Source organism: Arachis hypogaea, chromosome 15 (assembly GCF_003086295.3).
Source record: "Arachis hypogaea cultivar Tifrunner chromosome 15, arahy.Tifrunner.gnm2.J5K5, whole genome shotgun sequence".
In the NCBI taxonomy this organism is placed as follows: domain Eukaryota; kingdom Viridiplantae; phylum Streptophyta; class Magnoliopsida; order Fabales; family Fabaceae; genus Arachis; species Arachis hypogaea.
Window position 1 is genome coordinate 158663590 of NC_092050.1, and position 14545 is coordinate 158678134.

Below are 14545 nucleotides of genomic sequence, written 5' to 3' on the forward strand. Positions count from 1 at the left end.
TCTTCTATATAAGTGTGTCTTGCTCAAACTTAGCTTCATAGCAACACACATCATCACCACCTTCACCTACTTAATCACAACTCTATTCTACTTAATTACCTTAGCTTTCAATTTGCAACTGTGACCAAAAAAATTTACTCAGCTCTCACAAATTTCATCAACAATGAAGGTAAGAATTATTAGACTCTACACTGGTTAATATAATAAAATTAAAGTATATTTTTTATCTTTAAAATTTATTAAAAGTTTTAAAAATGTTCTAAGTTTTATTTTATTTTAATTTTAATTTGTTCTAGAAATGTTTAAATCGCATGAAATATACTTTTGATGACTAATTTTTTAAAAAATTTAGAACCAATTCAGTAATAATTTCATAAGAATAATCTTTAACACAAACAAGTCAGACATAATCGTCATGCGTTATTATTGGATTGGTCCTAAACTTTTTGAAAATTTAGCTATCAAGATATATTTGATACAAATCGAAAATTTTAAGGACAAAATTAAAATAGGGTAAAGTATACTTTTTGTCCCTGAAGTTTGACAAAAATTTCAAAAATACCCCTAAGTTTTATTTTGTTTCAATTTTGTCCCAAAAGTTTTCGATTTGCATTAAATATACCCTTGGCGGCTAATTTTTCAAACAATTTAAGACAAATTTAATAATAATTTCATAAGAACAACTCTCAACACAAGCAAATTAAGCATTATTTTCATGCATTATTGTTAGATTAGTCTTAAATTTTTTTGAAAATTTAGCTGTCGGGAGTATATTTGATGCAAATCGAAAATTTTTGGGACAAAATTGAAACAAAATAAAACTTAAGGGTATTTTTGAAACTTTTGCCAAACTTCAAAGACAAAAAATATACTTTACCCATTAAAATAACATAAAATTTAAGAATATTTTTAAAAATTTTTACAAACTTTAATGACAAAAAATATACTTTATCCATATAATAATTACTTTGTTAATGTATGTACTACAAGTCCTAACGTGTACTTTAATTTGTTAATGTATGTTTCAGAAAGTAGTTTTGAAGGTGGACTTTTATGATAATAGAACCAAGCAAAAAGCTATGAAGAAAGTCTCTAGCCTTTCAGGTATATATATAATTTATATTGATCTTAATTTTCTCTCTTTAATTTGCTAACACCTCTAATTATCAATCATATGTACAATTATTAAATTATATTTGTTATTTAATTTTGAAGGGGTTGAATCAATATCTGTGGACATGGAAAACAAGAAATTTGCTATAATTGGGGAGATGGATCCAGTAGATGTTGTAGAGAAGCTTAGGAAATTGTGTAATGCTGAAATGGTTTCTGTTGGACCTGCCAAAGAAGATAAACCATATTATGGCATGGAATTTTTAACAAATATTAAATCATCATCATCAAATTCAGATCCAATCATCACATTCCATGAAGCCTATCCTCCTCTTAATTATTATTACTATCAAATGGGGCCACCACTATATAATAATAATCAGTGTTATTACAACTATGTTGGACATGCACAAGAAGATCATCATGGTTGTGTTATTTGCTAGATTATTGTAAAATTGCAGAAACTTTAATTTTAATCAAGAGTGTGTGTCCTACTATGTAATATATGGTAATTTCTTCTGTACCTAACTAATTTAAAGGTATTACCCTTTTTACATGTTTCAACTAATTAGTGACAAGTGTATTCATTAATTTCAATCAGCAAATAAATTTTTAATTTTTAAAAATAAAAAATAATAAATTTAATATATGTATTAAATACTTTATATATACATATCTTAATATATTGTACATATATTTAACTTTGTTAAATCAAACCACCATAATTTTATTTAAAATTTATCATATATGGTGGTTTGATTTAACCAGAATTAAATGTATATACAATGTATTAAGATATGTATATATAAAGTATTTAATATATGTATTAAATTCATTATTTTTTATTTTTAAAAATTAAAAATTTATTTACTGATTGAAATTAATGAATACACTTGTCACCAATTAATTAGAACATGTAAGAAAGATATGTAATACCCTCAAATTAGTTGGATATCCAAGAAATCACCAATATATATATATATATGCTGTAAGCCTGTAAGGATTAGTTTTGTGATGATGTTTATATTATTTGATTACACGTTGAAACTTTAATTTGATGTGGTAATGCTATTATTTCATAAGTCACTGGAATAAAGATGCGTGCATTGTTAGTTATCTCTATAAGAATAATTTTGTTGCCTTCCTTATTGTGTTTGTTAAAAAGTTAAATGAAATTTGTCACACTAAAAATTAATTAACTATTTTTAAACTGATAAGTCACAATTATATCTTCATTATGGAGTACATATGATATTTCAATAGTATGACTCCCTAAGCCTCATTTTGCCAAGGTTCGGAAACCGGACCGGTCATCAAACTGCTCTAGTTACTGGTTTACTGGTTTACTGGTCCAACCGGTCTAACCGGTAGTTCAACCGAAAAAACCGTTTTAAAATAAAATAATAAATAAATTATAAATAAACATGCTAAAATATAATTAATTAATTATAGTATAACATAAATATTAAAATAGTTTTCAAATTTAAAAAACTACATTAAATGTCATCAATCAAATTCATATAATCTTATTAATATGTTGATGGTGGTGGTGTCTTCTGAGGCATCAATGTCTCTTCATCCAGCCCCTCCAATTTCTTCGGCTAAAGCCAACAATTAGAAAACAAAGCCAGCAATTAGAAAACACTAAACCTTCACCCAGCAATTACAAACAAAGCTAGCAAAACCAACACAACCAGCAACTACAAATCAAAGCAAAACCAGCAACTACAACACAATGAAAACAGAGTAGCATTCAGCAACAACCATTACAAAACAGCAGCATAACAACAACAATGCCATAACAAAACAGCAGCATAACATCAACAGCACCTTAACAAGTCACTAATCAGAAATTCCAAATTTAATTAGCAATCCTATTCTTGTTTCGTGCATTTAATTACTCATAAACAAAACTCAACTCCACCTGAATTGTTAATTTAACCTTGGTCTTATGGAATCATAAATAGGAATACATTACATTGCTCTTTCTACTAAAATTCAAGCAACAACACATGATTTCACAGTTTAAAACCTTATTCACCGGCTTCTCTTCTGATGTTGTGACTGGGAAGCAACAAATTCAGCAACAAGCAACAAATTTAACAAATCCTAGTAAAGTCCCGATTTATAGCAAAAAGGCAAATTTATTGATTACCAATTCAGCAACATGTAGAAATACAAGAGAAGGGAAATATGGAAAAGAGAGAACACCAAACCAAAACATTAACCAATAATCACAAAACACTAAACTTTCACCCAGCAATTACAAACAAAGCCAGCAATTGAGCAACAAACAGAAATTGAGCTACAAACAGAAATTGAGCAACAAATAGAATTTTAGTAACCATGGAATATAAAGGGATCTGATGCTGTGGAACACTAGCAGCCACTGTTGCTGCATTACCAGCTGAATTCCTGAATTGAATCGGAAAAATAAAGTGAACTTTCAAACAGATCAACACTCTACAACACAAACTTCCCATTTACAATCATATATATATACACTAGCTTAGTTTGAACACCCTAAGAGATTTTAGGGAGAAAAACCATTTTCAAGAGCTATGTCATAAATTTTTGTATTACAGGTTATTATTTCAAACACAAACTAACTTAATCAAGTAACCAGAGCAAAATTACAAAACAGAGCCAGCAACAAGCAACCAGCTAACAACGATTAGAAAACAGCAATTACACTAACATTGGTACATTATGAAACAGACCAGTAACCAGAGCAAAATTACAAAACAGAGCCAGCAACAAGCAACCAGCTAACAACAATTACAAAACAAACCAAAACATTAACCAATGCAATAATCACAAAACACTAAACCTTCACCCAGCAATTACAAACAAATCACTGAGGACCTAGGGAGGGCGGCGGCGCTGAGGACCTCGGGCACGACGGCGGCAATGAAGGGCTAGGGTTTTGCTTTGCTTTAGAGGTCTCCAGGGAGTGCACAAATGATTTGGGATTTGGAATACAATAAAATAGAAATTGGAATTAATTTAATTTTATGATTATTTTTTTCTTATACTAAACAAGAAGACCGAAGAAGACCAGAGGCGAAGAACGAAGAAGATGAGCAGTGGAAGTTCAGAGAAGATGAAGGGGACGAGTCACTCACCTGGGTTCGATGGAGGGCTACTGGTGTTGAGGACCAGGCGACAATGAAGACGATGAGAGGGCTACTGGTGTTGAGAAGATGAAGACGATGGAGGGCTACTAGGCTGGGAACCAAGCGACGATGGAGGGCTACTGGTGCTGAGGACCAGGCGACGGCGGTGGCGCTGACGACCTGAGACCGCGGCGACGATGGAGGGCTACTGGGCTGGGAATGCTTCAGACTTCAGAGGGTTAGGGTTCACTGAGACTAAGATGAATGAACGGGGGTTGAGGGAAGAAGGGGGGTGTGGTTCACGGGTGGGTCGGGTTTTTTTTTTTAATTTTTTAAAAACAATTACAAAACGGCATCGTTTATAAGAACCGGCCGGTCACCGGTCCGGCCCAACCGGCCGGTTTTCGGCCGGTTCACCGATTTTTTAGCGATTTTTTATCTAACGGTTATTAAAGGAGGACCGGACCGCTTACATCGCCGGTTCGCAATTAAACCGGTCGAACCGGCCGATCCGGTCCGGTTTTCAGAACCTTGAATTTTGCACAATGAAAAATCTATATAAAAGTCATAACTTTTTATTTTTTATAGTTTATGTCTTACCAATTTAAGTAATCAGCTGACACATACTATAACTTTAAAATAGAAAAAAGTATTTAAATAATGACTAGCAATAAATTTTTAAATAGAACTCAAATTTATTTATAACAGATTAATTTTGACCTACTAAAAAATATCGTAAAAAATAAAAAAATAATATTATTTGTATAATATTCTATCTCAAGCATACAATTTTTTTACTGTGCAAGGTAACCAAAATCAACAATCAGAACATGACGGATGCTTTTTCTTTGAATAAATACTAGTGTCAAATTATAGGTTTTTAGATTTTTTTTTTTGGTGACTATTATAGGTTTTTAGATTAAACACTTGAATGTTTGATATAGTTGTATTGCTTTAAAAATTTTGAAAAATTATTTTTGTTACATAATTTTAATGTTTATATTATACAAATAAATTTTTAATAAATTATAGAGTAAAGTATCGTTTTTATCCTCAACGTTTGGGGTAAATTCTATTTGTGTCCCTAACGTTTAAATCGTCCTATTTATATCCTTAACGTTTATAAAAGTGATTCAATGTTATCCTACTATCAATTATACTAACAAATCAGATTATATTTTTCAATTATTCTCACTTGGATGTATTCATCCTCAATTAGGTCTCACTTGAATGTGTTCAATTTTAATATTATACCCACTATTTGTGTTTAGATTCAATTATGTTCCTAGAAAAGTGAATTATGTAATTGTTGTAGGAATTAGTTTCAATATTTGATGAGCTATTTTTCAGAGTAAATCATCAATTTCATCCCAGACATTTGTATTCTAATTTCAAGAAGAGATTTTTAAAACTCATACTAAAGCGCTCATGATGTGTAATTGACGGCAGGATAACATTGAATCACTTTTACAAACGTTAGGAATACAAATAGGACGATTTAAACGTTAAGGACACAAATAGAATTTACCCCAAATGTTGGGATAAAAACAATACTTTACTCTAAATTATAATATAAAATAATTATGTCATAAAACATATATATAATATGTTTGAGAAACTTTTAGAGTAATAAAAAATTATTAAAATTAAAATATTCTAAATCTAGCTACTTTTGATACAACTAATATTAACTAATATTATGTGTACTTAAACAATAACTACTAAATTAATTATTCGTAAAAATATATATTAAAAATTAGTTAAATAAAACATATATTGATCTATAAATATTTAGTAACTAATTTAATAATTGATTTTTTTTGTATATAGTATTTTTTTATTGAAAACCATTTTTTTCTTTTCAAGAAACTCTTGATTTTATTAAAATTGGTGGCAAGATATAAGAGGATAATATAACCCAATAACACAACATACATACTTAACATACTTATCGAAAATTTTACTGTCTAAGCCATTGTTTGAATTGAGAAAAAATGATGGAAAAAAATATAAAATGAAAGAAAATAAATAGAAAAATATATTTTATTTTATTTAGATAAAAAAAGGAAAGAAAATTTTTATGTGGTCTTACCACAAAAATTTTCTTCCTATCACTAGCAAGAAAACAACTGTGTGTGTTAGTTTTTGTATTTTTTCAATAATACCCTTAGCTATATATTTTTTATGCTAGGAACTAAGAGGGTATCAGTCAAAAACTAATTAAATATCTTTGGGTGAATTTAAATTTCTACGTGGATGGTGTTTATACTAGATATTAAAATATTTCTTCTATTAAGTATCAGAATTTTTTTTTCATACTAAATAGATGTTATTCTTTCATACTAAATAGATGTTCTTTTATATATTTTATAAATTTTTTTATATACTAAAAATCAAGATTGTTAGAAGTTCCGTGATCCCTGCCCTTATTTCTTAAACGTATCATTCAAAATTTTAATTTAAGGTGAGAAGTAATTAATATCAAATATTATAAATTAAAAATAAATAAAATTAATTAAATATAATTATAAATTAATTAAATTATTTACTTTTGACAGATCACCTCTTAGTTCCATATACTTTTTCATATTGTTATTATTAATTGTTAATTACAAACGTAGTTTCAACTTTCAACACAGTTTGAATATGTTATTACAATATAAATTCACTTCTAAACATTACATTTATTAAATAAATAATTTATATTATTGTATGAATTTATAAGTTTTTATAACATTTCAAAAAGCAATTAAAATAAATAAATAAAAATATTTATATTTTATTTTATTATAAAAGTAAATATGTCATTTTATACAGTAACTATTTTAATTTTTATTGTCTTCTCTTCTTATCCAAACAATGTATAAATAAATAACCTTAGTATAAAACTAAAATCCGTTTCTAATAACTATAGATATACTCAAAAATCAAATAAAACTCTTTTTTGTGGCCACAAAAGAATGTCCTATATTAAATACGAAAACCAGTGGCACAAAAATATAGTTGATTGATAAAAAAGGACAGAGTCAAGTTCTACGAACGTGGCAGTAAGCGAGTTACACAGTAACCGATACAAGGACGCGGTTTTGTCTTGGGAGTGGACTTGGAGTATAGAGACCCAAAGGCCGAAATAAGTGTAAGATATTACCAAAATATCATTTTTGATTCAACACGTAGTTTCGTACTTAGCTAGTTAACTTTGGCTTTGTTTCTTTCTAAAAACAAGAATATGAGTTGAAACCTATTTTGTCCTTTGAAATTTTTTATCCGTCTTAATTTCAATCTCTAAATTTATAGTTATTCAATTAACATCCTCAAATATTAGATTGTATTTTACGTTTGTTCGAATAATTATCTCCGTTAATAGAAATTTAATGTGACACGTTAAGTTAACAGAGTATGTATCTACGTGGCACCTAATTTGTCAGAATGGATGTGTGATGAGTGAATGGTATGACAAAAGTTGAATGAACTCAATTTCTCCAACAAAATATCGAATATATTGGAAAAAGAGGACTGTAAATTGAATTCATTCAACTTTTGTCACATCATTCACTCATCACACATCCATTCTAACAAGTTGGGTGCCACGTGGATACACACTCTGTCAACTTAACGTATTACATCAGACATCCATTAATGGAGATAGCTACAGAGACAAGTGTGGGGCACAATCCAATATTTGGGGTATTAATTGGATAACTATAAATTTAAGGGTCGAAATTAAGGCCGGTCGAAAATTTCAGGAGACAAAATGAGTTTCAACTCACAAGAATATATACAAAATTTTATATTCTTATATTTTATTTAATAATAAATTAAAATAAATTAAAAAAATTTAATTTATTTTTTATTTAAAAAATTTGAAATAAAAATATAATAATAAAAAATTAATAAAAATAATAAAAAAATAAATTATATTTTATTAATGTTTATATTTTTTTATTATAATATATATAAAATATATTAATTTAATATTTTAAATATAATATTTTTATATATATTTTATCTATCAAATATAATTTTATATTTTTATTTTTCTGTACCCTCTCCCTGTAAATAATTACAGCCTTTTAGATTATTGATTATTTGTCTTTTTACTGTTTTGTCAATGCTTTGCTAGTTGCTGTGATATACATAATATATAAATTTAATTGAAATTAATTACCGGTAAGTTTTTTTATTTGATTTTCATGTATACATATACAATCAGTATAAAAATTAGTTCACACAAACAATTAATGGTATATTACTATATCAACAACAACAAAAAAAAAAAACTAATTTTTAAATTTACTTTAATTAAATGATTGTACAAAACTCAATACATTTTTAATACATGAAAATCACATTCGAACTTTTTTTTACGTCGCCATCCACTTATATTATCATATTAATTAGTCATTAGAGTCAATTCTTTCACATGCACACTATTAAGATAGTAATCATACTGATTAAATTCCATGTAAATTTAAAAATAAAAAATAGAAAATAGAATCAAAGACTAAGAGTACTTCTTTTGAATCATCATCACATATGATATATATTAATTTCATATCATGACTGTACTACTTATACTATTTTAGATATTTTAAGATTCCTATCATTCTCAATACATTCTACATCATATATGGCATAATAATATACTAATCGCCTCAATTAATTGTAACCAAGAAAATAAGTAAAATTCTTACTAATAAGTAACACATAACTATCATTACCATAATTGAAAAACTCAGTTGTAAACACATGCCCTTTCATATGTGAAAAATGAAAAAATATTTCTTGTACAATAGACCTACCTTCTTATTTGAAATTATTAATAATCTTGTTTTCACTAGTTCATTTTTATTATTGGTTCTTAGATATTTTGGTAGGTGTACATATGTTTATAGGACCAACTCACTCTTTTTCTTATTAGAGTGATTTTTTGTTGTTGTTCATGGTATTTTTCAGTATGACAGGATAAGAACTAATTCGTCGCGAGTTTGAATTTTATTTAAACGTTTGTCGTTGGCCAATAGATTGCTGCATCTACAAGGTCGAATTCGAACCCCTCCGACACTTGTTTTAAGTGGACGAGCCACTCGACCAATTCAAATTTTTTTGTTGTCCACGGTATCTCTCTCAACCCGACAGATAGGAGTGTCCATGGATCGGATCGTATCCGCGGTAAATATCCGCATCGAATCCGAAAATTGCAAATTGATCGGATCGGATCGTGGATATCTGCTCTACATCCGCGGATCCGCAGATCCGCATTATAATAATTAAAAAATAAATAAATATATATATATGTTTGGTATTATATTTACTTGTTTTTATGTTTTAGTTAGTAATTATTATTCATATATTGTATTATTTTATTTTTATTATTTAGAGAGAGTTTGATTAAAAATATTTTAGGAATAAATAAGTTTAAAAGTATGAAAGAAATATTTTTATCGAATTCTTTTACATAGAAATATGATTAAAAAGAGAAGGTTAAATTATGCGGAAATATCCGATATCCAATCCGACCCGACCCGCACATTTGCGGATCGGGTCGGATTCGGCACAAAAAATGCGGATATGATATCCGATCCGACCCGATGGAAATTGTGCGGATCGGGTCGAATTTTCAGCCATATCCGATCCATCCGATTTGATCTGCGGACACTCCTATCAATAGACTAAAGACTAATCTGTCATGGATCTGAGCTCCATTTAAGGATCAACTGCTGGCCAATGAGTTGCTGCATATATAAGACGAAATTCAAATTCCAACACTTATTTAAGCGGATGAATAAACTGACCACTCGAAAAACCCAAGTTAGTTACCCGACCAATTCAAATTAGTTTCTTATTAGAGTAATTTGATTTTATTCTCACACTCTATAATCCAATAGTAAGCCAAAGTAAATGACTTGTGTTATGTGCTAATAACAAGATTGATGGAAGGCCCAAAACAAAACTGGGCTTGACTTGTGTGTTGACTTCCTCTCTCTAAAACCTCCACATTGCATCTCTCTCTCTAATTAAGGAATAGTAGCTTGTGATTGTTTGTGCCTATAAATACCCTCAAAGGGAAGCCTTAGAAGTTCATCATCAGTTTCATTCAGAACTATCTCTTCTCTCATTCTCTCAACTCTTACCCTTCCTCAGCATCCTAATCCTTCTTCAATATCAACATGATGGTGAGATTTTTTCCTCTCTTATATAATTAGCTTCTATCTCATTTATATAATATTTTCAACCACTCTTTGATGAGATCAAGTTCTTAATTATGTATCAATTTCAACATGTGCCTATGTTATTCATTCTTTAATTAATTAACTCATTCCTATTGTAATTTCCTTGCTAGTAGAATAACACCTTCTATATATCATGTTGTGACAGAAATTGGTGCTAAAAGTGGAACTCTATGATAACAAAGTTAAGACAAAGGCCATGAAGGCAGTTTCTGGTCTTTCAGGTACATGTCATTAAAAATCGAATAATTTTGTCGAACTAATTCAAATTTTTTTTTAGCCAATGAGTTATAGCTCAAATGGCATAGTCTCCCCATACTCAATTAAGAGGTTGCGGGTTCGAGTCTCCTATCTTTGGTAAAAAAAAAAAAAAGTTAGTTTAGATCTTCTATGATTAAAATTGTAAGAGTTGAAATATTTCAGGAGTGGAATCAGTGTCGGTGGACATGAAGGACCTAAAGATGACAATAATTGGGGAAGCTGATCCAGTGACAGTGGTGGGGAAGCTTAGGAAACTGTGCCATGTTGAGATAGTCTCTGTTGGGCCAGCCAAAGAGGAGAAGAAGGAAGAGGCGAAGAAAGAAGAAAAGAAGGGAGGAGAAGAGAAAAAGAAGGATCCAAAGGAAGAGATGGCTGATCTTATTAAGGCATATGAACAGTATTATAATCAGACGAGGCAGCCATATCCCTATCACTACTATTACAGAGTTGTGGAAGAGGATCCTAATTCCTGTGTTATCATTTAGGGGGATTTGAATATTGGAAACAATATATATATTTATTTTAAAATAGAAAATAAATGAGGACATGGTGGGAAAAGAATAGGGTGGTATGTATACTACGGTACATTTTAGTTTTGTTTAAATTTTGGGCTTTTTTTCTTGGAATAAAGAAAAAAAAAGTTGTGGTTGTGAGTCTTGTAAGTTGTGACTTTGTGGAGGAGCAATATAATCTGTACATTATTTTTATGGTGCAACAGTGTTTTTAGACTTGCTTGGACTAGATGTATGTATGATGTATCAATTATGCTATACGTATACTAAAATCAGCCATAAGTATAAATACATGTTAGAATATAAATATATATTGAAAATAAACTAAACTACACACGTAATTACACACAAATATATTGGTAGCTAATTTTAGTGACTAATTTTAGTATACAAATAATATTTTTGATGATGTATATATTCAAAGCTAAATTTCAAGTAGTTAATTTACTCATCTGCTTAAATAAGTATTGAAATTTTGAATCTTAATTTGTATACGTGACTAATTCATTAAATGAAGTTTAAACTCGCTATAAATTAATTCTTCTTTAACTTGTCAAATTAAAAATTACAGGAGGAAAAAAAAAAACTGTTGTATAATAATAAAAGTGACATTTGAGATATTTGGTTTGATTTTGAATATTTTTACCATATGTTAATTAATTTTTAAACTTAATCTTGTAACTATTTAGTTTGAGAATGAGTACTGGAGCCAAATTAGTAAGAAAAATAAAAACTATTCTATCAGTTTTGTATTCTTCAGCATGATCAATTGCAGTTGAAATAATTCCTCCAGGATTAGTGACTTTATTATCAAAAGAATTTTCCTTCCTTGCAATCAATATTCAACAGGCAAACAAACAAGGAAAAAATGTAGAGACAAAATAATTATCTATAAGAAAAGGAAAGAGAAAAAAAAAAAAGAGAAGGACGTATATATGGACAGGGAGGGGTTTATATTATTACAAGAGATAAGACAAAATACAGTTGTGGTTTTAAAAAAATTCGGTGGGCATGAACTATTCATTTTCATATGGATGCATATAATTCGAGTGTTATATGTAAATGTAATATGAGTTGATAGTGAAAAATAATAATTACTAAAAAGTTAAGGGGGTGATTGATTTGGCCATTTTAATGAAAATAAAAATAGAATATAAAAATATGTAAATGTAGGCATGCGCCAATTTTTTTTAAAATTTAAATGTCTCAAATTAATTACTGTGAATTAAATTGGTATAATTATTTGTTGTACGTTATTATTTAATTAACAGAATGATTAATTTGATTTATTATTATATTTTTTAAAACTAATTTAAGGCTTTAATATTTTAAGGGCAAAACAGAACAAAGATAATGGTTGATGGTGACAAAGGTTGATGACGACTGTGATGATGCCATGATGGTAGAGATGTTAAGTGGTATGAAATGTTGCTTCGTCGTGCTTTTAAAAATCTGTACGATTTTTAATTAATAGTGTTTGGTGGAGAGACAGAGACTAAAAAATTGATATTAAAAGACTGAGATTAAGAGATAGAGACTAAGAGACAGAGATAGAAATAAATTTCAGTATTCTGTTTGGTGCAAAGTGGGAGACAAAAATTAAAACAAGAATGAAACTTTAATTTAATTTGTACAAAAGGTAAAATTATAATTAATTAATTGAGATGAGCGTATTTTATGTATAAAATGTTATTAAAGTTTCGGTCTTTATCTTTAAAAATTTCAGTCCCTGTGTCTTACTTTTTGAAGGTACTAAAATACTGAAATTTTAGTGCCAGTTTCTGAACCAACAAACATGATACTGAATTTGAGTCTCTTAATTTTTGTCCCAATACCTCAAAACAAACGCTACGTAAGGATCTATTGGCTTTGGCTACTTCTAATTTTTAATTCAGTATGTAATACTCTGTCCTAATAAATTTATAAGGATAAAAATTGATTTAAAATTTTTAAATTCTCAAAAATCGTCTTGTCCTTCGAAGTAAAAACCATAAATGTTTACTTTAATAAAAATTTAAAACATATTAACTTAGTAACAAATATTCTCGAGAATGGTAAAAAATGTCTGCATCTCTGAGAGGATGAAGAAAGAATAGATGAGAAACATTTTCAGTTTTTTCAAAAATTTAAAAACAATCGTTAGTCATTTGTTGAATTAATTTCTTTTTTAAAGTTTCTTCTAATAGCTGTACCCACTTAAAGATCAATGTTAACAATGAAAAATACTTTCACATAAACATAATGGAAAGGAAAGACTATAACTTCCATATATCAATAATAGAGATACCTGAAATGTATATCTTAAGGATAAATATAAAACAAAATTGGAAAAAATTAGTCAAAATCAAATAACCTAAATTTTGAATTTTTATAATTTTTAGATTTTAAATATATAAATTTATTTTTATCTAATTATTAGTCAATTTTTATTTTTCCCTAACAAGACAAAATTTCTTTAAATTTTCCCTGAGTGCATAGTAGTATAATAGATTAATAATATGGGTCAAGTCTCCTTCTTGACTCAGTATGATTAGTACACATTATAGTGGCAGTGTGGTACCCTTTCTATTACGTTATTCTTCTTCTGTAACAACTAACTAGTCTTTTTCATAGAATCAAATCTGCACACGAAAGTGGTTTAGCTTTGTTGAAAAATTATTAGGGAATCACTTTTTATTTATTATTATTATTATTATTATTATTATTATTATTATTATTATTATTAGGGTAAAGTATTAAATTGGTCTCCTATGTTTAGGCGTATTTCTATTTTGGTCCTTAAGGTTTAAAGTGTTCATTTAGCATCAATTTAGTCCCACAGTGAGGTCAAAATTAAATAATTAACGAAATGTCCTACATAACAATAATAGTATAAGAACAAAATCGATAATCTGACTTTGACCTCATTGTGGACTAAATTTGATGCTAAATCAAACTTTTTTGGATTCAAATAGAACACTATAAACTTTAAAGACCAAAACAAAAATACGCCTAAACATAGAGGACCAATTTAGTACTTTACTATTATTATTATTATTATTATTATTATTATTATTATTATTATTGTGGATATTATTCCAATCAAGTTGAATTAGAAAATTTTACATTACTTAAACAATGCTTAATTACAAACTTTTCCCTTCAAAAAGATCCATAGTCAATACCGGAGACTCATTTAATCTATAATAAAGGAAAAAGAAGAAGCACACATACATTATTCTATTACTCATGGAGGCTATATTTTAATTTTTGATATTTTTAATTAAATTATGAACCATAATTTTAAAATATTAGAAAGGGGGTGGCGTCTCCA

The 14545-nt window shown here is 28.4% G+C and overlaps 2 protein-coding genes across 2 annotated transcripts; both read left to right on the plus strand.

Moving 5' to 3' along the window:
* On the plus strand, positions 1-2229 carry LOC112751860 (heavy metal-associated isoprenylated plant protein 12). Its single transcript, XM_025801146.3, has 3 exons — positions 1-169; positions 1029-1104; positions 1216-2229. The coding sequence occupies exons 1-3, from the start codon at positions 164-166 to the stop codon at positions 1554-1556; spliced, it is 423 nt and encodes a 140-aa protein (XP_025656931.1). The 5' UTR covers positions 1-163; the 3' UTR covers positions 1557-2229.
* A 7809-nt stretch (positions 2230-10038) lies between these two features.
* Positions 10039-11435, plus strand: LOC112751861 (heavy metal-associated isoprenylated plant protein 39). Its single transcript, XM_025801147.3, has 3 exons — positions 10039-10405; positions 10608-10683; positions 10883-11435. The coding sequence occupies exons 1-3, from the start codon at positions 10400-10402 to the stop codon at positions 11203-11205; spliced, it is 405 nt and encodes a 134-aa protein (XP_025656932.1). The 5' UTR covers positions 10039-10399; the 3' UTR covers positions 11206-11435.
* The last annotated feature ends 3110 nt before the right edge of the window (positions 11436-14545 follow it).

Coding starts and splice junctions, on each gene's coding strand:
- LOC112751860 (XM_025801146.3), top strand. Junction 1,105..1,215: donor GAAAGTCTCTAGCCTTTCAG/GTATATATATAA, acceptor TTAATTTTGAAG/GGGTTGAATCAATATCTGTG.
- LOC112751861 (XM_025801147.3), top strand. Junction 10,684..10,882: donor GGCAGTTTCTGGTCTTTCAG/GTACATGTCATT, acceptor GAAATATTTCAG/GAGTGGAATCAGTGTCGGTG.